Below are 25,005 nucleotides of genomic sequence, written 5' to 3' on the forward strand. Positions count from 1 at the left end.
ACTCAGTTTGCACAGTTCAACATATTCCCACATCTTTTCTAAGCATTTCCCCAAACCTCCTAGCCACAGTAATCTCACCCTTTTTGAACACCTATAGCACTTGTCTGTACTATTTATTTGACCTTTCATACATGACATCTTTCTAACATCGCCCAGAATAATGCTTTTAAGTATTACAGATCAACAAGTCGTTTGTTTCCTCTGTACCCCCATGTTCTGCAACACTATTCACAAGAGCCAAGAAATGGAAACAACCTACATGGCCATCGAGGAATGAAGAGATCCAGAAAATGTGACCTACACACACGCACACACTGGATTATTATCAGCCATAAAAAAAGGAAATCCTGCCACTTGCGACAAACTGGATGAACCATAAGGACATTACTCTAAGTGAAATAAGTCAAACAGAAAAAGACAAATACTGTATAATCTCACTTATACATGGAATCTAAAAAAGCCAAACTCATAGAAACAGAGAGTACACTGGTGATTGTCAGGCGAAGTGGGGAGATGTTGGTGAAAGGGTACCAACTTTCAGTTATAAGATGAATATATTCTGGGTACCTACTGTACAGCATGGTGACTATAGTTATCAAAACTGCACTGTATACTCGAAAATTGCTAAGAGAATCTTCAATGTTCTCACCACCACCACAACAACAAAATGGTAATTATGTGAGGTGGTGAATGTATTAACTAATGTTATTGTGGTAATCATTTTGCAGTGTATACATGTATCAAACCATCATGTTGTATACCTTAAATTTACAAAATATTATATGTCAATTATATCTCAATAAAGCTGGGGAAAAATCATCCTTAAAAAAGGCAGACTTCTGGAAGGGAGTAAAGGAAAGTTTCATGTCTTTTGAAAGAAGAATTAGCAAACAAAATAAAAGAAAAAAAAACTAGGATCAAATGGAAAATTTAAATCCAATTCACTGATTTAAATATTTACTTTTTGGTAAAAAAAGTGAATATTCTGTAAGAAATGTAATTAACATTCAAAGACTATCAAAAACACCTAAAGCCTATCAGCACCCTATAGTCTAATAATTAAAAGGAAAAGTAATGAGTCAAAGATGAAATTTCTTTGATTTGAGGATAAAAGAGAAAAATAACAATCGACCAGAAAGTATCGAAGATGACAGCACCAAAGAAATATGGAAGAAACAGAAATGAGTTCTCCAGATGTAGAAAGAAAAACACTAGGAAAGTCACCTTTCACAGCAAAATCATAATCAGCTAGATTTAAAAGAATTTGACGTGTTTTTACATATCCGGTCAAATAAGAAGATAATGACCTTACTGCTTGGGACAATAATCTTATAGCTGATAGAGTTCCCTCCACCCCACTCCAGGTTTCTTTTTAAACTAATGAAAAGACAGGCATTCATTAAATACAATGATAATATATATAAAAATGTCTGGTTACTTAGACTACCATAACCAGGTTTAACAAATTCCATCTCTACTTTATATTTTAATTATAGGCAAAAATTACTGTTGAATTCTGTTTCATGCACTTTTGTTTATATACCCTAATTTGTACTTTTAAAACTAATGCATTTCCAAGGACTCAGGACATTAGAAATTCATAATTAATATACTTTACAGAATTCAAATTAGACTGCCATATAATGACCTAGGCATAGGATAGCCGTTATATAAGACAGAATTATTAATTTCCATGATTGCTTCATCTAAATTAAATTAAGCACTTCAAACCTATTCATATTAGAGCCTCAATTAGGATCCAAAAATCTAATCCTAGTTCTAGGTCTGAAAATTCAACACTTTAAAATGACTTAGAGCCCTCGCCAGGTTGGCTCAGTGGTTAGAGCGTCAGCCCATGGACTGAAGGGTTCTGGGTTCAATTCCGGCCAAAGGGCACGTACCTCGTTTGCAGACTCAATCCCTGGCCCCAGTCGGGGTATATGCGAGAGGCAACCTATTGATGTGTCTCTCTCACATCGATGTTCCTCTCTCTCTCTCTCCCTTCCACGCTCTCTGAAAAAGCAATGGAAAAAATATCCTCGGGTGGGGATTATAAATAAATAAATAAATAAATAAATAAATAAATAAATAAATAAATAAATAAATAAATAAATAAATAAATAAATAAATGGAATTACAATACCACTACCTTGAATATCTTAAGAGAATGTGATATGGTTAAAGAAAAAAAAAAACTTTTATCTACAGAAACCTCAAAAATAGAAACTTCACTGTGTAATTTATTCACTCTCTGATCAAAACAACTTCTCCAAATGGACTATTGGGCAATTTATATTACCAATCTAGTCAATGAAGCTATGCAAAATGTAGTAAAATTGGAAGAACCATTTTTACCTATGTATTTTTTGCTATCTCCTCAACAATAATCGTTGATTAGCAGTCACCTGCCATATGTATGTAAACATATAATTAAAATCAAAATCTTTCCTTTACTAAAAAACTTGAGTCTGAACTGGAGTAGTCAGAATGACAGAACATAATTTTAAAAACATTAATACAAAAGTTGTCTCTTTATTATTTTCCTGTATTTGCTCAATACACAATCCGATATTTTGAAATCCCATTGATGAGACAGAGTAGTAAAATATCACCTCAATTCTTACGTTGAGGGTAAAGAAGGGGAAAGACAACTGGTGGCTTTAGTATAACAAAAACGTCCAGTAAAAATTGTCAGGTGACATGAGGATAAAGAGAAAAACAGTCCAAACTCTTGGAAAAGTAACCTCCTACATAATTTTAACACCTCCTGCCTATGCAAGCTACAAGGTCGGTAAAACCCTCAAAAGATCTGGGTTAAAATGACATGCTTTGGGGGTGGGGAGGTGGACTTAGCTTTTTATTTTTTTATACATTCTTTTCATTTGAGAATAATCTCATAAACCTTAATAAAAGAAGGAAAACTTGAAACTACTCAACATACCAAAGACTAAGGAACAACTGATCTGGTTTCTTCCACTTCAAAAATCTAGGTCACCAATATCTCTACACCCAGATAAACAGTAAGTATAATTACTGCAGTTGTTAAAATCTGTGACTGACCTTAGGTGCAGGAAACAATTAAATTACTGTTAAAATGACCATGATTTGCTACTCAATTGGTCTTTAACCAAAACATGTGGACTTACAGACTACATTGAGAATGATTTCGCAAAGAAAAGATGAGAATAAATCTACTAAATAAATACATCTATCCTCAATAAGACAACGCAGATTTCCAGCATGGAACTAGTACTTTAGTTATTCTACTCTCTTTATCTTTTGGGCTTTTTGAAGCAAACTCTCAGTCAATTACATGCTTTCAAATTTTCCAACAAAAATTTTTACAAGAAAACGATTTTAAAATCACCAAAAAACCAAAGGACAAGATGTTCAAGACTAGAAAGTATATAAGAAAGAATACAATCAGGGAATGGCTTTACCAAGGTGGGCAAAGCTCAGAACGGCAGAACTCCTTCCCTGCTGTAATGAGTACACTACACCTGCTGGTGTGGTCTGGGGACTACCTCTGGGTACAGCAGGGGAAAGCCTGGTACAAAAGGCTCAATGGCTCAAAGAAAACCTGAGTGGTGACAAGAGCCTAAAGGCACATGCAGGTACGCATCTTTTATATTGGATGTGATACACTTACATGGCCCCTGTTGAATCTCTTGGGGACCAACAGTAAAGCAAGTTTAGAACTTCAAATCTTGAGACATCTATAGCAAGATGCTGATCCAATGTGGCTCCAAATATCTTCTGTTTTCCTGGCTCACCTGAAGAGGAAAAAACACTACAGAGGATGTGGGAACTGAATTTCTTTATGTAGTTTCTTCTAGAGCAACTGTCTGAAAGTTTTGGCCCAATCCTTTATCAAGTCTGGAGATGAGACACTTGAGGGACTAGCGAAAAACAAAATTCAAATGAAAAGCTGGAGTGAGGCATCTAAAAGGGGAAAACGAGAGCACAAGGTAATCCTAAGTGGGCGGAGGCAGAGAAAGGAGAGGAAAAAATGCACAGAGGTTTCTCCCTCCACTTCCTCACCCCAACTGCTACTAAAAATTCACAAAGTACCTCAACTTTCTGACCGCAGTTAGGGAGTGAATAAGCAAGATTACTTGGAAAGTTTAAGCATTTTGTCAAGTCTCCCTCCCCTGGCTATGTGGCATTATTAAGCAACAGGGAGGCCTTTCAAACAACACTTTCTTCCTAAGAAAAGATTCTGGTCGAATACAGCTTGAGGCAATACAGAAAGAGAATAAAATAGCCAATTCATACAAAAATGGAAGTCACAGGACAATAGACCATATTTACAATGTTTATTTAATTCTGTTTTTCAAAAGGGGAGGAATAGCTTTCATGTAATCAGAAATCAGAACAAAAAGTCATTTCCAAATAAAGTATTTTTAAACTAAGCAACACAAACTGCATCCTTCATCCCCTTAGGAAATACTATCCCTAGAAAGATAATCTTTAAAAAACTAAGATTAGCAGAATCAAGTCTGACGTACATTACCACACAAAAGCAGAAAAATGTAGTCTATAATGTTAAGTTAATTTAGATTCATTTTTAATTAACTTAAATTGTTTTCTTAAAACATTTTACCTAAATATTGAATTATTAGGTCTTCTCCGGCATTCATGTAATCGCCTAGGACATAAAACAATTTTCTTTCAAATATATTCCATTTTAACCAGATTTGAACTATATCTGGTAAAAATACCAGAATTTTCTGAAAAATAAGATTTGAGAACCAATTAGATCCTTACCTGACGTGGCTGTTCATTCATTCGTTGTGGATCTGATTTCACTTTATTATTAGGATGATTGGTGACTTTGGTTACTGGTTGTTTGAAAATTGATGCTGTTTGTCTAATTGGCAATGTTGTATTTAAGTCTGGTTTACCCTGTGGATTTAAGCATGTTTTCATTAATAATTGTTATACATAAATACAATTATATGAATTCTTTTTACTAAATCAGTATCTACTACTTTAAATCAGATTATTCCAAATTTCTCAATATCAATATTTTAAATACTCTGAAGTACATTTTAAGTACTTTATTATGTAAGACATACAGGGAGAGGCAAACATAGGTATACAGTTGTTCGTATGGAAAATAACACAATTAATAATAACACAAGAATAAGCTCCGTGTTTTGTGTACTCACAACTGCAAACCTACTTTTGCTCCACCCTCTATATAAAGCTTTTTTCATAACACAAAGTTCTTTACATACATTTAAATGTAAGAAAATTCTGTATATAGAATTCATAATTAATTTGATTAGTAAGATACTAAGAACTTTCAAGTGAACAACTAAGTTTAAAGTTGGGTTACACAAAAGGAAGGAGAGCTTTCATGACAACAAACAGGGCAGTGAGCATTTCTACATTCTGAAGATGAACCAAAACAACGGCATTCTTGGCCATTAAAATACAAACGACCTAGTCAGCTGTTAGGAGGCCAGGCTCACATAAAGCCACTTAGATTAACCTTCCCCACCTACTAAAGATAATTAGAAATGGAAGTTCTAATTCTAGCAAACAGAACTGGATTTAGAAAAGTGTGACAAAATAAGGAAATACGACTTATTTTCATATGACATTTAATACTTTTAAAGAAGAGACTTAAAATTGAGCTTCAGAAAGTCAAGCAACATACTTATCTACTTTCAATCAACCAGTAATTAAATGTAAGATGTGCTCTAGTGAAGTCAAAATGTGGCAGAGAACCACTATTAAGTTCATTTGCATTACCTTAACAAGGGGTGGCGGGATGGGGTAGCCAGGGGAGGTGAGAAAGAACAAAATGTGATTATGGCAAAAAATATAAAAGTCCATAAACAATATGTACCTGATATTTTTGATATAGAAATATATTTGATAAACGTACAGGATAGTCAGTGAACTTTTATCTTTACAACTATCTCCAGGTAAAAATTGTAGTATCAACTTCCAGACTCTAAATAATGGTTTTCAAACTTGAGCATTCATCAGAATCGCCCAGGGGTCTCACTGAAACACAGGTCAATGGGCCTCACTCCCAGAGATTCTGATTCAGTGAGTCTGAGGTGGGGCCTGGGAATCTGCATTTCTGTTAAGGTCTCTCTCTCTCAGGTGCTGCTGCTGCTACTGCTGCTGTTGACCCAGGGACCACACTTGGAGAACCACGGGCTCTAAAAGATTGCAAATTGGTGGCAGGCAAACGAAGACTAACCTGTAGATGTGTTCTGCTCACTTTTTAGGGTCTTTAAAAAATTAAGCCAACAGCTACAAATCTGGAGACTTCACATAAAATCCAGAATTCTAGCTTCTCTTAAAAATGCAAATATCTAGAAATACTGGACTTGATTTAATCACAATAGGCCATAAGTAACTAGTGGTGGCTGCCCCTGGAGGTGTCAAGTGTTCTCCTTTTGCAGCATTTCTCAACAACTCACATTTGTGTTACTTATCTGAGCCCTGTGGGGATGGAGTTGGTGACCTCTGCTTAAAGAATATTAGCGATGTCTAGAAAAATAAGCATCACAATAAATTAATCTGACAATTATTACAGTATTATTTGGACCCACTATTAAATGTGAGTCTCCACTTCCCTCCTCCTAACCCCCCAACACACGCTCCTCTTCTCTGTATATACTAGGCATGCTTGTCATTCCTTTATCTCAATTTTTTCCCAGTTTATGTGCTTACCTTTAAGAGATACATTCATCTTAAATAACTAACAATATTATTTACCAGATATTTAGCCTTATCTTTATGGATTAAAAACAACTTTGAGCCCTAGCTGGTTTGGCTGCATTGGCCCGCAGACTGAAGGGTCTGGGGTTCGATTCCAGTCAAGGGCACATACCTTGGTTGCAGGCTCGAACCCTGGCCCTAGTCAGGGCGTGTGTGGGAGGCACCAATCAGTGTGTCTCTCTCACATCGATGTTTCTCTCTTCCCTCCCTCTCTCTCTCCCCCCGCCCTTCCATTCTCTCTGAAAAGCAATGGAAAAAATATCCTCCAGTGAGGATTAAAAAAACACAACTTTGATTTAGAAGTGTACAAACTTGGCCAACAGGCTGAAAAATAACCACCTAGTATGCCATTTCTAAAAAGTGTGAGGCCCAGGAATGTGTACTTTTAAAAGCTGTCCTGGTAATTCTGTGACACCACCGGTTTGGCCACCTCTGATTTATGACATCTAGAGCATCCTGAGCCCTAAGTGAACCCACCCAACCTATAAAATAGTCAATATTCAATCCTAAAGCAGCTTCACACATAAATGCTTATGGAGAACTTTGCCTGTCACTAGTTGGTTATAATTAGTATGTATCTCTAAACAATACCTTTGGTTTTGTTTTTGTTGTTTCAGGAAAAAACAATATACTCTGCTCATATTAGAACAAAGATGGCATCAGTAGAAACAAAAGTATATATGGCAATTGTTTGTATGGGCAAACACAGTCACGCCTGTAAGATTCTCATTGTTACAAAAGATGACTGGAGGCAGCACAGACTGTTCCAAACTATGAATTCTGAATCCACAAAGACTGGAAGGAAGCATGAAACGTAAAACTATTGGTGCCACAATAATAAGATTGATCTTTTTTTCATTAACTTATGTTTTTAGTTCAATAAATAAAAATTAGGAAAGCTGGCTAAAAATATTCAAAATATACAATTAACTTCCTTTGTCTGGCATGGAGACAGACAATTCATTCCCCAGTGGCATGAAATAAAGAGATTACTCAAGAGTATGCTATTACTTTTCTCTTCATCTTTTGTTTTTTATTATTTTTTCTGCTTTTAATTGGCCTTCAAAACTCTGAAGACAGAAAGAATTTTTAACTAATTAATTTTGTATTCCAAAACAGTATCATGTGGGGTAATGTGAAAAGCTGGACTAACTGGTTTTCCCAGAAACTGTCACAAAAACAGCAAATTTTATTACCATTCTCCCATCAAGACTGCCAAAGATTCACTGTTCATTCATGCCCAGTTGTGTGTCTGAGTTCTGAGAACTACCAGTCTGCAGTAAACTTAAGAGCTATAAAAAAGACACTTTTTTATGGGACAAGATTAAAGCTGTTCATACATATATTTGAAATCTCCCCTCCCTTTCAATATGAGAAAAAGTGAAGAAATTCCTTATATTAAAAAATTAAACTGGCAAACACACATTTTAATATTAGAAAAGTTTCCAACCTGTAATAAATTTTCTCACTATCAAAGTTTAATGGATTTTATAAAAATGTGTATATATTAGGCTGGAAGTATACGGATAACTCGAATCATTTTTAGGGTCTATTCCATCCCCCTAGGTGCTAAGAATACCAAAAAAAAATTATTATTTTTTTTTTTACTTTTACTTCATCTCTTTCCAATAAATATCTCAGATGGCTCTTTTACATTCAGAAAGAACAAATATGCAAAAATTAATATTTAAAAATGGAAAATCAAGGACAGAGAGAGAACAACTTTCCTTTTGAAAAGGTTAATAGTGATTGACAATAGAGCCGAGCATCAAATATGGACGTGCACTTTCTAGGGGCCTGGGTGAAAAGAGATTAAGTTATATAGATATCCTGGGCAGAAAGAACACATGCCAATTAATGAAGAAGACAAACGCTGTTCTGCCCTGGCTGGTTTGGCCCAGTGGTCAGGGCATCAGCCCTCAGCCTGAAGGGCCCCAGGTTCGAGCAGATACCTCGTTTGCAGGATTGATCCCCAGCCCCAGTTGGGCACTTACGGGAGGCAACCCATCCATGTGTCTCTCTCACATCAGTGTTTCTCTCTCTCTCCCTCCCTCCCTTTCACTCTCTCTGAAAAACAACGGAAAAAAATATCTGCAGCTGAAAAAAAAAAAAAAGCTGTCCTGACATTAACTCTAGAAAAAATATTAAGCAGATTTCAAATGCTTTTTCTATTCTCAATGACCTTCCATAAAAACCAAGAAAAGAACATTTAAAGGACAACCCGGTGAAGGAGATTCTGAAAGGGACAAAACCAGTGCGCAGCCTGTCCGTGACCTGACTTGATTAAGGCTGGAAAACAGAACAGCCAAAGAGGTGCATGAACAGCATGTGTCATAAAACCAGTAGTTTTCAAACATTTTTTGCATTCCTAACTCTTACAACTTTTTTGAAAACATACATACACACCACACCACCCACATTTTAAAGTTGACATCAAGAATATTTCATATTTTAATGTAAATAGTTTCAAAGGATCCACTTTAGACTAGAGTATTTTAAATACTGACACTTTAATAAACTGTTGCATTACTTCAAAATATATCTAATAGAATCTAAATATACCCACCAACAACTGTTTATACATGAACAAACTCGAGTCATGTATTTTATCTCTCCTTTTTCTCTTTGAATAACTCCATTCCCAGAGTTATTTCCTATTTTAAACTTGAAAACCTTTAATTGATCATTTATCTCATGAAATTATTTTTTTAAACTTTTTGTGACCACAGAGCTCTTAATGATAAAAATAAATAAATCTGTTCTGGTTTATTACAATGATTAGTATACAACTGACCAAAAATGGCAAATTACATTTTAAGGAAGAGATGAAAATTAGATAAATATATTAATGAAAAGTATTTTTTATTTAAAAATAACTTTATGGCCTTGAATGAGTATTATTAATTGCTAGAAGGGGTCAAGATTTAGTGTCAACTCCATTCATATTTTTCTTCTTTTTTTTAAACGTTAACACCAAGAAACCTTGCTCACTCAATTCTTTTGAACTTCTTTTGATTTACAGGACAAAATGTGCACCATCAAAATTTTTAATAATCGACACCTACACTAAGTCCTCTTTAAATGTTGTTGCAAGCAAAGAATTGTACCAGCAGAAAGACATCACTGTTACCAAGTCATTCATTTTTCCATAGTAACACCAGTATTTCAAGTTGTCCCTTTATTGGAGGTCAAACTTTCTGTACCATGGTAATACTGCAGAGAAATGAGAAGTGTGTTCTTCTGTAAAACTGAAGGTTGACTATAAAAGGGAAACTGGGGGAAAAAAGAACCTGTACCTCTCTCAGCTACATTGTCAGATCAATTGAGGTATATACATGTGAAAGGATACAGAAACAACTCCTGTAAACCCATTCATGTGGTGGATACCATGTAAAGCCTTCACATAGCACAGTTTGAACAGCAAGGACTTAAACTATATATTCTAAATACCACATTTCTCAGCCTGGCTTTGAACTGTATGACAGTTCAGAATTGTACATATATTCTATGTACATATTTTATCTTTAAAATTCATGCAATTTTTGCACTTTAAAAATGAGCCATGTTTGTTTTAATGTAAAAATGTTGCTCTACTTACCCAAAATATTCTAATAAAACTGACACTTCCAAGTATCATTCAAATATCATTTTAATCCTCTGGTTTTGCATATACCACATACCCCCAAGGGATATTCATGCCCCAATTTGAGAAACAAAGTTACTTTATTTTCCTAAGGCCATTTTCCTCATCTGTAAATGAGAGTAACAATAACTATTAATAAGGTTCTTATAAAGATCAAATGAGATGACACATGTATAATGCTGTTGCTGCTAATGCAGCTTTCATTCAGTCACTGAACAAATACTGAGTGCCTATCTGTCAGGCACTCACTGCATGCTGGGTATACAGCCATTAACAAAACAACAAAATCCCTGCCTCAGAACTTACATTCTGAAGACAGAAGGAAGATGGCAATTAACAAAGTAGGTTTATAATTTATAGTCATATTGGAACATAAATTTTGAATAAACAGCAGCTATTTCTATTAACATGTTATTGATCATGCTACTGAAATTTAGAAACTTAACCTAGTATGATTTCCCAGAAGGAAGACCATTCCCTGGTCTACACAAAGGGAGCCTGAGTGGCATCTTTGGATCAAACCAGGATTATCCTAAAAAAGGAATTTCAGATTTGCTTCAGAATATGTACAGTAGCCAAGAGCTAATGCCTTCCCACAAAATCAAAACCAACAATGCAAAGTGCTTTACAATCCTTCATGTTTTTTATTTTTCATTGAGACACAATTCACACATCATAAAATTCACCACTTTAAAGTGTACAATTAAGCGGTTTTTAATATATTCACAAGGTTGTACAACCTTCATAGGTTTTTGCAAAAAGTAAAGAAACACATATCCGGGATCTATGATTTTGTACTGAAAATCCACTCAAGTAATATCCTTAAAAATATATATATTTTTTTAAGATCACTGGATCTTATTTTATTTATTTTTTTAATCCTCACCTGAGGATATTTTTTTCATTGCTTTTCAGAGAGAGTGGAAGGCGGGGAGTGAGAGAGAAACATGAATGTGAGAGAGACACATTGATTGGTTGCCTCCAGCTCATGTGCCAACCAGGGCCGGGTATTGAGCCTGCAACCAAGTGACATGCCCTTGGCCAGAATGGAACCCGTGATCCTTCAGTCCATGGGCCGATGCTCTAACAATTGAGGCAAACCAGTTAGGGCACAATGGATCTTATTTTAAACATAATAGAATAGTGGACTATAATTTGAACTCATTAAAAAAGGACTTGTAGTTAATTGAAGAGAGCTGAAATTCATCACTGAAAACAAGTTTTGAAGAGTTCCACTTGAAAAATAACTTCTTGGAGCTTTAGTTAATATGAGGTCATTAAAAGACTGATGGCAAAGGATGCTAATGAGTTTCCATCAGATACCTAGAGCAGCTGTACTCAAACTAGGGCATTTACTGTCTGGATTTCATTATCTCCTTCACATCTGGGTTGGCACTAGCTGACTACACATCTTTAGAACTGTAGAAATTGTCACACAAACTGTTTTCTGTAGGGCTTAATTCTTTTGCTGAACTAGAGTCTACAAAGTCAGGCACTCTTCAGGACCTATAAAACTTAATGAAACAGACCTTAACGTCGACAGAAACATGGGCATCCAAAGTAAATTCTTGACAAAGCCATGCCATGGGCAACTACCTTCCCAAATCTACCTTCATCGTCAGCATGAATGCCAAGCCCAGACCATCTCAAAAGGTCTATCTATCATACCTGGGCACATTGAAGCACTAACTTATAATATGATAAACCTATTAGAATACTGAACAGACTATTCTCATCAGCAAGCCTATTTGCGAAGATGGCTAAAGTTCTTCTGGCACATTTTGCTTCCTAGCAATCGTTAGCCAATCAACATCTAAATACCTGGCTTAAATGAAAGAAAGAAAAAAAGGAACAGTGCTGTTAGCTGATAACTTATCTTTATTTATTAAAGATAAATATATTTTATTTATTAAGGCTACTTCTGCTAATGAGAAAATTAGGTGTTTTTTTGGACAAGAGGCTACTAAGCAGTTCTAGTGTCCTTTGCTACATCTTACCCTTTTTTCATTCATTAAACAAGTACCACCCAGGTCACCATTAGCCCTGCCTAGACAAATAGCCTCCTTAACTGGTCCCTGGCTTCCACTTCTCCACACATTGTACACACAGTAGCCAAAGTACTCATATTGCTCCCTACACAAAATCTGCAAATAGCAATCCATACCACTCAAGCTGCCTTGCCAAGCCCCGTGATGAGGTCTACTTCCTTGACCTCACCTACTACCCCTCTCCCACTCACTCAACTCCAGCTGCTGTGGCCTACCTTCTGCCTTCTACACTCAATGCGCCACGCCTTAGGGACTCTGCACCGGCTATTCCCTCTACATGCAATGCTTTCCCCTCTGGTTTTTGTATAGCTGACTCCTTACCATTCAGATCTCAGCCTAAAAGTGACCCCCCACAAAGACAACTTTCCTGATCACTCTGCCTAAAATAGCCACCCAGTCAACCGCAGTAATTCTTATTTAATTCACTGTGTAGTATTTAATATCTGTGTATTAGTTTGTCATCCCACTAGAATATAAGGTTCATAAACATAGTGACTTCCTCTGCCATATTCCTAGAATCTGGAATAATGCTTGAGCACACAGAACGCGCCAAAAAAAATTCTGTGAAATGCATGATGCATAAAATGCCTATTACATGTTAGATCTTGTGTTATGTAGCCCTTACCCTTAAATAGTCTAATTTGCTGCCTTAAACTTACAGGTGCTACGTAAGTGGAAAATATAATTCATGTAGTCTGCACTATGCATCTCAAAATTATTATGTATAGAGTCATCTGTATTATCTGCCTCAAGGTTATCTATGTGAGAGAAATAATCCCTAGACTTCTATTACTATTTAACACAAAGTCATGCTTACAGATACATGGCCAGCATCTTCCTCTGAGTCACACAGCTAGCCCTATACAAGCATCCCATGGGAAAATAATCCTCAGTCGATACAGATGGTGTTTTGGGCAAAATCACTGTCAGTTTGTAACAGCAACCCAGCAGAGGTACACATACCTCCTTTCTAAAAAGTCAGGACCGTAACATTTTAACTGCCTACCCTGCTCTAGCAATTATCAAAATTAATCCCATCACACCTGAAATCCCTACCACGGTAATAACCAAGTAGCCAAGTCTCTCAAATCATACATCTTCACCCACCACTCATCCCATAGTATTCCATCGTACCTCCAACCCACAGTGGCTCTCAAACTAAAAGTAGAAATATAATTTACATCATGACTAAGTACACACAAGTGTGAACACAAGTTGCCTAAAATACTCACCCTTACTAAATGTGATGTGCAGTTTTCTAATCCTCTTGTATTTCATTTTTTAAAAATTCTAGTCATGAACAGTTTCACTGATTTAATGATCTGAAGTTTGAAAGCCAATCCCCTTACCTTGCCCATCCCACCCTCCAATCCTTAACACTGTACACTCTTGAATGACTGATCAGCAGGCTTTCCTATATCCTCAATATTTTCTCTAAACATTCTCTCCAGTCCCTGGACTTGCTGAAACTTGGCTGTCCTTCAAAGATAGTATCTCCCTTAGCCTTCTCTCAAATGAAGGCTTTCCCTGTGTTTCTCTCTCTTATCACTACATATCTAAGGTCCAGGAAGTGGTATAGGTTTCCTCCTTTCTCCCTATTTTTCTCAAATCATTTCTCCATGTTTGGTCCTTCAAACACTCAGGCTCCTTTGACGCTCTTAGGATCTGGCTATAGGACTTTCTACCCCTCCTCTGCTTTGTCCTTCACTCACTGAAGACTTTCATTTGTTCCTGTCTTCCTCTCCATCCCGCTCTTGTTCTCATTCTTAGAGGTCTCAATACCCACGTGGATAACTCACCCAACATCTTGAGTGCTCTGACCTATTCTTCTACCCAACCTCACCCACCTAACATTAGTCACAGGCTTGTCAACCTAATAACTACACAACCTCCAATATCTTAACACTTAACGTAGCATCGAGTGGGCCCGTTTCCACTTCCTATCCTCGCAACTCAGTCAGCATTGCCCTCTGAATTTAAGCCCATCAGTATCTCCTACCCACTGACCGTCTGATTCTCTCACGGTTCCGTAACTCCTCTCACATTCCCCCTACCCAGTACAGCTCCATGGTCCACCATCACCATTATTACACTGCAAATGTGCTTACCTTTCTTGCCTTCTAAAACCGGAAATCCAATGGATACTTCAAAGTCCTTCCTAATCTCTCCACAGCATTTAACAAAAATCTTCTTTTGTAGACTTTTATAACACCATTCTCTTGATTCTCCCACTACCTTTCTGGAAGCTCCTTCTTACTTCCCGTAAGATTAATTTATTCATTGTTTACAGGGTGACAAGATACTTTTCTTCTGTTTGCCCCTATGTTTGGACTATCTCATTATGGCCACCCACAATGACAGGAGTTTCCAAAATGTGACCTGGGAGTCCTTGAATCCACAAGATCTTTTCAGAGGTCCAAGAAACACAACTATTTTAACTCAATCTTCCTCACCCCTCTCCAAACTTGTTCATCTTCCCCTACGCCCTAACTACCCCTGCCCCAAATGGCTCAAGACAGAATTGTAGCAAGTAGCAAGTCTCCCTCTCTACACTAATCAGGTACTTATATGTACTAATTCTCTTGATTGAGTCTCACACCTTTCCATGCCTCCTCCCATTGCATTACTTCAAGACATCATTACTTTCCAAGACTACATCAGCCCAAATTGCGCTCTCTATTCCCCATTTCACCTTTTCCCAATCCATTCTCCATACTGCACCCATTCTATATCCCACCATCACAGCAGTTCACTTGTTTCTCAAACTGTACAGATATTAACTCTCTGCAAGAATTTATTTTTAGTATTTTGTTGAAAATAATAAAAACAAATACCTGCTAGATCATTTGGTTGAATACCTAGGACACAGACAGCCATACAGAATTCATGGCTGTGTGTATAATCACAATAGCATATTACCATAAACCAAGGTAATTTGAGAAATGTATAATGACAGACTTATACAATTAACTCCATTCAAGAGAACATGATGCTCTTTATTTCAAAATGTATCAAATTTGTGTGAATAGAGAAATGTTGTGAAAGAATTAACTCTTCTCAAGGTATTAGTAGCACTGACAAGCCATGCAAAAAAAATAATTTGTTTCATACTATATTCATATTGTAAGAAATTTGTAAAATACATCATATCTTATGTTAACGTTAGGGAGCTTGAATTTTATTAGTTTTGTAGTTTTAACTGATAAATATTTTGGTGGTGATGTTGAGAGCTAGAAACACAGGAATTGAAGTTTAGTGTTTACACATCTGAAACATTAAAATAAAAGGAATTTCTAGCAACAAAACCAAGCTTCTTAAGATCCTTAAACATATCTTGCACTGAGAATCACTATACTCTTCTTTATCTAATCCTAGTGTTCTCCAAGTAAATTTTTAAAGAAACTTATTTTTTTAAGAAACAAAGTTCCTTCTCAAAATGTTGAGAATCGTATCTCTGAAACTTTGAAATATCTCCTCTTCAAAAAACGAAAAGCTTGCATAAATATCTAAATGGTATGTAGATTTCAAAGCAAAGGTTTGTTGTCTTATGCATATATTGAGGCTCTAAAATTGTGCTGTCCAATATGGTAGCCACTAGGAATGTGTGGCTCTTTAAACTTTAATTAAGTAAAAGTAAAAATTCAGTGATCCAGTCACAATAGCCACATTTCAAGTATTCAATGGCCACATGTGACTGGTGGGTAAAACATCCCATCAGCGCAGAAACTACTATTGGACAGTGTTGCTCTATACTTCCCCCCTTCAAGTAAGCTCAGAAAGCTGCTCTTGACTTCAAATATCAACTTGATGTTGATGACTTCCAAATCTTTCTCTAGTCTTTTTCCACTAACCTACTGGAATATCTTCAGTATTCTACGTGATATCACAACTCTACTTTATCAGCTGGAGAGATGGAGGTTCTGACTGGAAATAATTATGGCAGTGGTAAGAAAATCAGAAAGTACAATGTCTAAAAGAATGGAATACATTTTCAGAGTAAGGTTAAGACTGAGACTGAGACAAATGAGAACAGGTACTGCAAAAACCTAAGTGAATATTAATCAAGAGATAATTCCCACTCCACTGTACCCACTCATCGTAAAATAATTAAAAGCCACTATGCAGAGATATTCAAAAGATATCTTTCCAACCCTACTTGAATGTATTGTTCACCCAGTAAACTCACCTTTGATATGGAAGATGTATTAAAATCGCAGTTTATAATCAGTCAGTATAAACTACAATAGCCCATTTCAAAGTTTATTTTGTTAATTACATTTCTAAATCTTTGAAAATAAGAATTTTTCTAAAAACTCAAAACGCAATTAATAAAGCACTTTAGCCAGGTTTACAACCACATAGGAAAACACTACCTCTGATTCCTGTTATCAATTTAAATCTCCCAACTTTCTCTATACTGTGTTATTATTTTAAAAAGACATAATTCAGTTATTATTAACTCCTGACAAATACATTTTCTGCTTTATAGAGATATTTCATGTTGGTGTTACTCCAAAAAAGAGCTTATTTTAAAAAATGCAAAACTACATTTTCTGTCTACTTAACTAAAATAAAACCAGATGCAAAATAAGGCCATGCCCCAAAAAACCCACACAGAAAGCTTTAGAAAACAATGACAATGAATGGCATTTCCCCAAAAATGTACAGTACATTAATTTATTCAATAAACATATGACCACTATAAACTTCTGGAATGAGGTGGATATTTAATCAAATAAACATAAAGCAAACATTTATTAAGTACCTACCGTGTGCTAGGCTTTGGACGATATGTACAAAAACAACAAAAAGAAGACATGGTCCCTGCCCTCATGGAGCTCACAGTCTGCTGACGCTGACAAACAACCACAAATACAACAGCAAAGCACCAGGGAGGCACAATGGAGAAGGGACTGTTCCACCTGGAGAGTGCAGGGCAAGCTTCACAGAGACGAGACAATGGAGCTGTGCCTGGATGAGGAGGAGTTCGCCAGATGGAGGGGGAGGGGGAGCACATTCCAAGCAGAGGAAACAGCAAAGAGCAAGCAGAGTCTTGGAAGCACATGCCATGGTGCAGGATGAGGAGCAGTCCAGTGCGGCTAGAGCGTAAAGGTGCACACAAACTAAAGAGACGAATTAGGTTTCGGTTTTTAGTGAATCATAACTATCAGGAAGTTTATCTTCACATTACACTTAGTGAAGCTTAACTGTGATTTTGTTAACAACAGGGTAGTTTGAAAGCATTCCAATCATTTCATAAATGTTTGAGCCCCTTCAACAGATACCCAGCACTGTGGTTTTCAAAGGGCAGTTTTAGTAAAAATAAATCCTAATTTTCCTCTGTATATTTAAGAAGCAAAATAAACCTAGAATAAAGGTTTCCTTAAGCTGAAATCACACAGCGTTGCACTCAAGGTCCCAACTTTTGCTAGCTCCCTCTACTCCTAACACTATCTAGTATCTTAACACCTCTTAACTATCAATCCAAAATAACACCATAATTAAGCATTACAGAGACAATTTCAGCCTTCCCTTCTCATTATGCCTCTCTAAACGAGGAACCTACCCATGTCCCATGGAAATCTTTGCAAGGTAACCAATGCTATAGATGACGAAAGAGTATACAGTCTAACCTCCATGACAATTTTTGGAATTAAATTCTTACAAACAAACTTGGAAGCTAAATAAAGAGATGAAACAGAGACTCCATCTCTTTCAGGAAAAGTAAAATGAAGAGGAAGAAAACAGCTTGGGGCCAAAGGTTTCCTACACTGGCCAGACAACAATGCTCACTGAGGTAGCTTAGTGCTTAGGAAGGTGAAATGGGGAAAGGAAAGCAACTAATGACATGGCTAGATGTTTTCATGTAAACTCCTATTTATTCCTCACAATGCTAAGGGACAGATTTCACTACCTTAATGAGAAATCTGAGGTCATCAGATGTTAAAGAAGTTACCCATGACTGTGTGAGCTCCTAAGTGGCAGAGCCAGGGCATCAAACCATGCCTGCCTGGATCCAAAGCCATTCCCCCCCTACTACACTGCCTCAGGGCTCCTAAAATGGACGCACACTCCAGCATGCAGGGTTACATCAGTCATATCCCTAGAAAGAAAAGCCCTTCTTTTCCCTTCACCATTTTCACTCAGTGTGAGACAATGGTGGTGGCAACATACATACACATATATCTATGAAATTTACAGGAAGAAAAATTGAGAAAAAATGGTTATCAGATTAGTTGCCCTTGGGGGGTGTGGTTAAAAGGTGTCTTTGTAAAGATACTGGGTGCATTAATACAATTAAATTAGCATTATAATTCCAATGGTACTTGTTTAAATTCAACAAATCATCAGCAAAGCAGCTCAATAAAACATAAAGCTAATGGAAAACTCTCCAATCACAGTATTAGGATGAGAATGTTATTCCTGAAAGTCATTATCCTCAACATGATCACAAGTCAAAATAAAAACTCCCCTTTCTCAAACCCTAATCCTGAAAATAATAGGTAATTATAAACTACATGGTAAGAATACCTGCCACATTAAAATGTTGCCTCTTTGGGGGCAACAGGAACTATTTTAAGAAGGAAAAAAAAAGAGGGAATTATCATCAACAAAGAAATCTTTTGTAAATAACCCCAATGGGCCAAAAGTGTGATGTATGACCTAAAGAGATACTGAAATGTTGTTTTCAACTGTGTACAATTTACTTAGGCTTCCCCTCTAGAAGTACTGCCAACTACCAGAAAATAAATCATATTTATAAGTCAAATGCTTAGCAGGGAGAGGGAAAAAAACAAAACAAAACAAAACAAAACAAAACTGGACATTCAGACAATCAAACTTCCAGTGTTATATTTAAAATGTAAGATATTTTTTGGAGAGCTCTTGAAATAACATACAGATGTTATAAGTTAACTAACCTTATTCTGATTGAGAGGATCATTCCGAAATTTCTGTTTGTTCTTCTGTAACTTACTAGGCATCATCTTTCCAGTTCTGAAGTCAAAACTGCTGAGGTCAACAGTATTTCCCAGGTACCTTGCCAACTGAGGTTTGCTTCTAAACTTCTTACCACTTGGACTAGAAGAAAGATAACATTAATTGTACAAAAGACAGCAAAATTTACCCTAGACTCTACATAAACCTTTTTTCATCCTGTCCTTCCTGGTCCCAATTGTTACCACATCACAATTTTGCATGTTTATTTTTTCAAAGAAATGTTCAAGTTTTAAAGGAACCTGGTAACTTCACTACAAAAAGGGAATGAGCCATCTAATGTAACACTTCACTAGGTCCACCACTGGAGCACACAGCAATCCCACTGGTCACTCACTCGGCAACCACAACAGAATCCCAACACAAACCACATGCACAGCAGAACATGCACCCTGCAAATGTCTTCAATCTCACTGTTTTCCAAACTGACTTTTGAAATGCTACGGTTTTACATATATTACATAAACACAATGTCAGAAGTAACCAGAAAGAACTTCAGAACAAATTCTTCCGAAGTCAACACCCTTGTTAAACACACACACACACACACACACACACACACACACACACACACACACACACACACACACACATATATATAAAGTCAACACCCTTGTTAAACACACACACACACACACACACACACACACATACATACATACATACATACATACATACATACATACATACATACATATATATATATATATATATATATAGCCCAGCCAGCGTGGCTCAGTAGAGCCACTATCCAGGCAATCACAGTTCGATTCCCAGAAAGGGCACATGCCTGGGCTGCAGGCTCAATCCCCAGTAGGGGGCGTGCATGAGGCAGCCAATCAATGACTGTCTCATCACTAATGTTTCTGTCTCTCTCCCTCTCCCTTCCTCTCCCTGAAATCAATAAAAAACATATTTTAAAAAAACAAACTTGTAATTCATATGTATTTGGGCTACCAATTTGAACTCAATTATAATAGGAAAAATTTTTTTGACTTTTGACAATATTTAAATGTTCCCTATGGTAACTACTGAGAGGAGAAAACTAAGGCAAACATGTGCAAATGTGTTTATACAATGTTGACATTAGTTTTGTTCGACTTTTGCTAGAATTACACAGAAGGCTAAACTAGTGTGTTCTAAAAAATGTTTTTCCTGTGTGGCATTGCCCCAAAGTCTTATCTAAATTTTCTGAGCCAAATGTGCTAGAATAAACTGTTAAAATCAGCAGATACACAACCAGAGGGGATTGTGAGAATTCTACAATACCTCTCAAAGAAGCCAACATGTTATATTTAGAACTTAACGTTGTACCAGCCGACTACTATAAAAGAAAAATAATTCAACAGGAAGGCAAAAGAGAAAAGGCTGGAAAACTAAGCAATAAAATATTCCCCTGGAACAGAAAAATTTCTTCTCTCTGGGTCAAGCTCAAACCAACACACCCCTCTTTGTCACAAACTCTGGTATTCTGCCACGACCAACTTCAGGACAACAGAAGATCAGATCAACATTCTTTTTCCACAATCAGATGACATAAGCATTCCTGAAACACAATTCAAAGTACAGAATTCGGCCTACAGATGAAGATAACAACCAGACTTAGCAGAATAGAACGAAGCAGACAACAAGAACACAGCAGAGGAAAGGACGTAAGATTATGTATAAGCAAACCTCAACTGCCATTCAAAATATGCTCAGTATCATAAAATAGTCTGTAACCCTCAATACTGTCCAAAACTTAAATCATCTCTGCCCATCACAAACTTCCACCCTCCAACCCAATCTTCCTGTATTGCCCTCTGTTGCAGCATCACTGCCCACCTAGCACCTAATCCTCAAACTAGAAGGCACATCACAATGCCAGTCCCTCAGCCACACATCCAGTACCCAGTTCTAAATGCTCAGACTCCTCAATGCTGACGGAACAGCTTCACCTCTTTAAAAACACATCAAAACTCTTCAATCTGTTTAGATATTTATTCCTTGACCCTTTAACACCAACCAGCCTTGGGTATCCTGCATTCCAAACTCAAAGTCACCAAAATATGCCATGTACCTTTGGCTTCCAGCCATGTCTTTCCAAACGGAAGGGTTAGCATGAGCAATCTTGCCTGTCACAGAACTATTAAATGCTCTAAGCCCAGCTAAAATGTCAGCTCCTCTGTGAAGTGTTCGTGATTCTCCAATCTTAATTAGAAATAATTCTGCTATCCTTGCCATTCTACTTCTTTACAATTCCTATACATTCTCTTGATGAGTCAACCAACCAGAAATTACAATGCCATTTTTCAAAACCCTCAGACAGCCCTGGCTGGTGTGGCTCAGTTGGTTGGGCATTATCCCACATTCGATTTGATTCCTGGTCAGGGCACACGCCCGAGTTGAAGGCTCAATCACCAGTAAGGGGCATGGAGGAAACAGCGGATCAATGTTTTTCTCTCACATGATGTTTCTCTCTCCCTCCTTCTCGTCCTCCTCCCTCTCTCTGTTTCCTTTCCTCTCTTTAAAAATCAATAAAAAAATCTTTAAAACCCTCCAACACAATTTATATAGGCTAGCACAAAACAAAGTAACTTTCTGAAAGCAAAAAACTTGTATCAGTTGAACAGTAAAGAATATGGTTTTCATTTGCAGACACACTGAAATGGCCAATTCTATGCTTATTTAAAAGTTATATTGCATAGAATTTAAAAAATTAAACTGCGAAATATTTTCATAATTAATCTATTATACTACATAAATATTACTGAAAGGCTCAAATTAATTTGAAAAATTGGTGAAGATTTGTCTGCTACTATGTCACTTATATAACTACAATTAATTTAAATTAGGTTAAAATAGCCATATAGTCCTTATAATTGGATATTCTAGTTACTGGTAAAAAAGATTCTGATAAATTATTTAGTAGACCTCAGAAGTGAATAAAATCTCTCCAAAAAACAAAATTAAAATTCTCAATCAGGTATCTCTCTAATAAGATCTCATCAGTGCAATAAAAAGCTGAGTTCTAAATGAACTTTGTTTTCATGGACTAATGTTCCAAAAGATGAAAATAGTAAGGTAGCAACTTCTACTAAAAAGATAAGCACTATTTTTCTTAGGATACAGCTTAGAGATAACTAAAATGTCATTTCTCAAAGAATCAACTGACTTAATTTCATAACTTAATCCTGCAATAAGTAGTTCCTTATGTAACAGGTGAAATGCCAGTTACCTACTGCATACTAGATGTTAGTATCTACATACTAGAGCCTCACTGTAATATTCCTCTGTAGAACAAAACTCATCGAGATCTATCCGTTTTAGATACCCCTCCCACAAATTAAGGAAATCTGACATTAAGAACTCAATTTAGCCCGGCAGGGAGTGGCTCAGCGGTTGAGCATCAACCTAGGATCCAGGAGATCAGGGTTCGATTCCCAGTCAGGGGACATGCCCGGGTTGCAGGCTCGATCAATGACTTTCTCATCATTGATGTTTCTATCTCTCCCTCTCCTTTCCTCTCTCTGAAATCAATAAAGATATATTAAAAAAACACACCAAAAATCCTCAATCTAGCGTCCAGTTGCCCAGAGAAGCCAGCAGCATCTCCACTGGAGTGGACCCTGAAACCTGCCTCTGCCTTACTGGTGGTTCCTGCACCTGTGCTGGCTCCTGCATGTGCGAGGGATGCAAACGCACCTTTTGCAAGAAAAGCTGCTGCTGCGCAGAGTGCAAGAAATGCGCCAAGGACTGTGTGTGCAAAGGTGGAGGGGGGGGAGGCTGAGGCTCAGAAGTGCAGCTGCTGCTAATGAGATGAGGCCCTGCCCTCCGTGAAACACATGCAAATACTGCTGGGTGACACAGCACCACCTCTCCCTGTGGGGACTCTTGGCTGTGTATCCCCCACCCCTGTTAGCTGCTGGCAGGTGACAATAAATCCTATGAATGATGAATGGTATGAAAAAACAAACTCAATTCAGAGGCTATACTCATGAAAAGTGATGGTAGTTTATGATTAGCAATTTAGTATGGCTTAAAATAGTTCCTATGTTTAGTGATTTTAAAAATCAAATAGAAGTATTATAAGAAAGGCCTGACATATTCTGATAAACCAAATGAGCAATGAAGGAAAATGGTGGAAATCAAGTCAGCATATCAAAAGGAAGTTGAAATATCAACTAGTATTCGGCCAGATCTGACCCACACCAAATCCCTATGCCTTGTCATAAAGATGGACTTCTACGAAGCATCTATATTGAGTAGCTACAGGTACTGGTCAGACACACTGTTGCCTTCAGAAAAGTGGTATACAAGACATTTGCTTCTCCGTACCTGATATGGCTTGTACTTGGTGCTTTAAGGAAAGTTAGCTTGGCTGCCCGGTAGATTTTGAGACCAGAGACCTTCCTCTGCAGAAGGTGAAGGCAATCATATAGAAAAGACTAGGCCCCAAGGGAATAGTTAAGCAAGACTACTGCCCATCACATATAGACCATCTGCCCAGTGGTAACATGACCCTGGAAGTGGCTGAGAAAGCAAATGCTGGATGAACAAAAAACGGTATGTCATTTAAGTTCTGGTATTACCCAGAGTGACAAAATAATCATCTGTCTGCACTTTTAAGATAGCTGTTGTAGGTCCCAGTCTCAGACACACCAGGACTTACGTGACTAAAAGCATCAAAGTGTAACTCAGGGAAATTACTTTTTTTTAAAAAAACTCTAGTGAGACTAATGAACAGTATTAGTCATTTTCAGTTTTCTCTGTCCAAAGCGACTACTTCTAATCCCAGTAATGAAATTCTAATATTTCACTTTCAGCCACAAAAAACATTCCCTACTGACTGCCCCCTAGATATGCCAATCCTAAACCAACTTGTGATCTCACCTTTAACTTCTACCCACTAAGTACCCTGAAGAAAAGTAATAATCAAGTGAAAATCAAAAATATGAGTTAAATTTTTCCAGTTCATAAGAACATTTCATCACTTGAACTATGTCTTTGCCTGCTTTCATTTTGATTGAACTGTTTAAAGCACTTTTTAAACCAAACTCTATCTTAGACATTTCTAACTGTAGGTTATGAGAAAAAATTTTATTTGGTGTATGGCTTTTAAATTAAAATTTAAAAAACTTGAGATACCAGTAATACTTAAATTATGGTCACCTTAATTTTATGGTATTCACAGTTTGTCACTCTATAAATTCACCTGTAATCCTAATTATCTGAGCTAGAACTGTCACATGCTGTGCCAGTCTATGATATATTAACTCTTACGAAGGCCTGCTGTTTGCATGTGAAACTGCACTCTGAAAACACTCCTCTAATAGAACAGAACCTATTTTTTCATGTTATTTTGGTATGGATAATCATGATATTTAGTCAAACCATTGTGAGGAGGCCAGAGGTCTGAGTAAACACAAGTGTATCTTCAAACAAATTTATAACAGGATAAACTGTGGGTGGCAGTAATCGGAGTGGAGTAAGATGAAGTGACCAATGAGTGGCAAGTAGCACTGTGGATGGAAGGTGGTTAACTACGAGGCTAAAGAGCATGTTCAGAGGTGCCCCATTCTCCAACATTAGGGA

General features: G+C 36.9%; 2 protein-coding genes across 2 annotated transcripts in view; one reads left to right on the forward strand and one right to left on the reverse strand.

The window, feature by feature from the left end:
* The window catches only part of MBD2 (methyl-CpG binding domain protein 2), a 58,237-nt gene that overhangs the window by 26,094 nt on the left and 7,138 nt on the right, over window positions 1-25,005 (reverse strand). The window contains exons 2-3 of the mRNA XM_016225097.2: window positions 19,356-19,515; window positions 4,768-4,905 (exon numbers count right to left, since the gene is read on the reverse strand). Of these exons, the coding sequence (XP_016080583.2) occupies window positions 4,768-4,905; window positions 19,356-19,515 (298 nt within the window). The remainder of the gene's footprint in view (window positions 1-4,767; window positions 4,906-19,355; window positions 19,516-25,005) is intronic.
* LOC107546654 (metallothionein-3-like) lies at window positions 21,506-23,225 on the forward strand. Its single transcript, XM_087819268.1, is given in 3 exon segments — window positions 21,506-21,525; window positions 22,993-23,184; window positions 23,186-23,225. Coding segments are annotated over 3 exon segments (252 nt in total).

This window comes from Miniopterus natalensis, chromosome 7 (assembly GCF_054644295.1).
Source record: "Miniopterus natalensis isolate mMinNat1 chromosome 7, mMinNat1.hap1, whole genome shotgun sequence".
NCBI lineage: Eukaryota > Metazoa > Chordata > Mammalia > Chiroptera > Miniopteridae > Miniopterus > Miniopterus natalensis.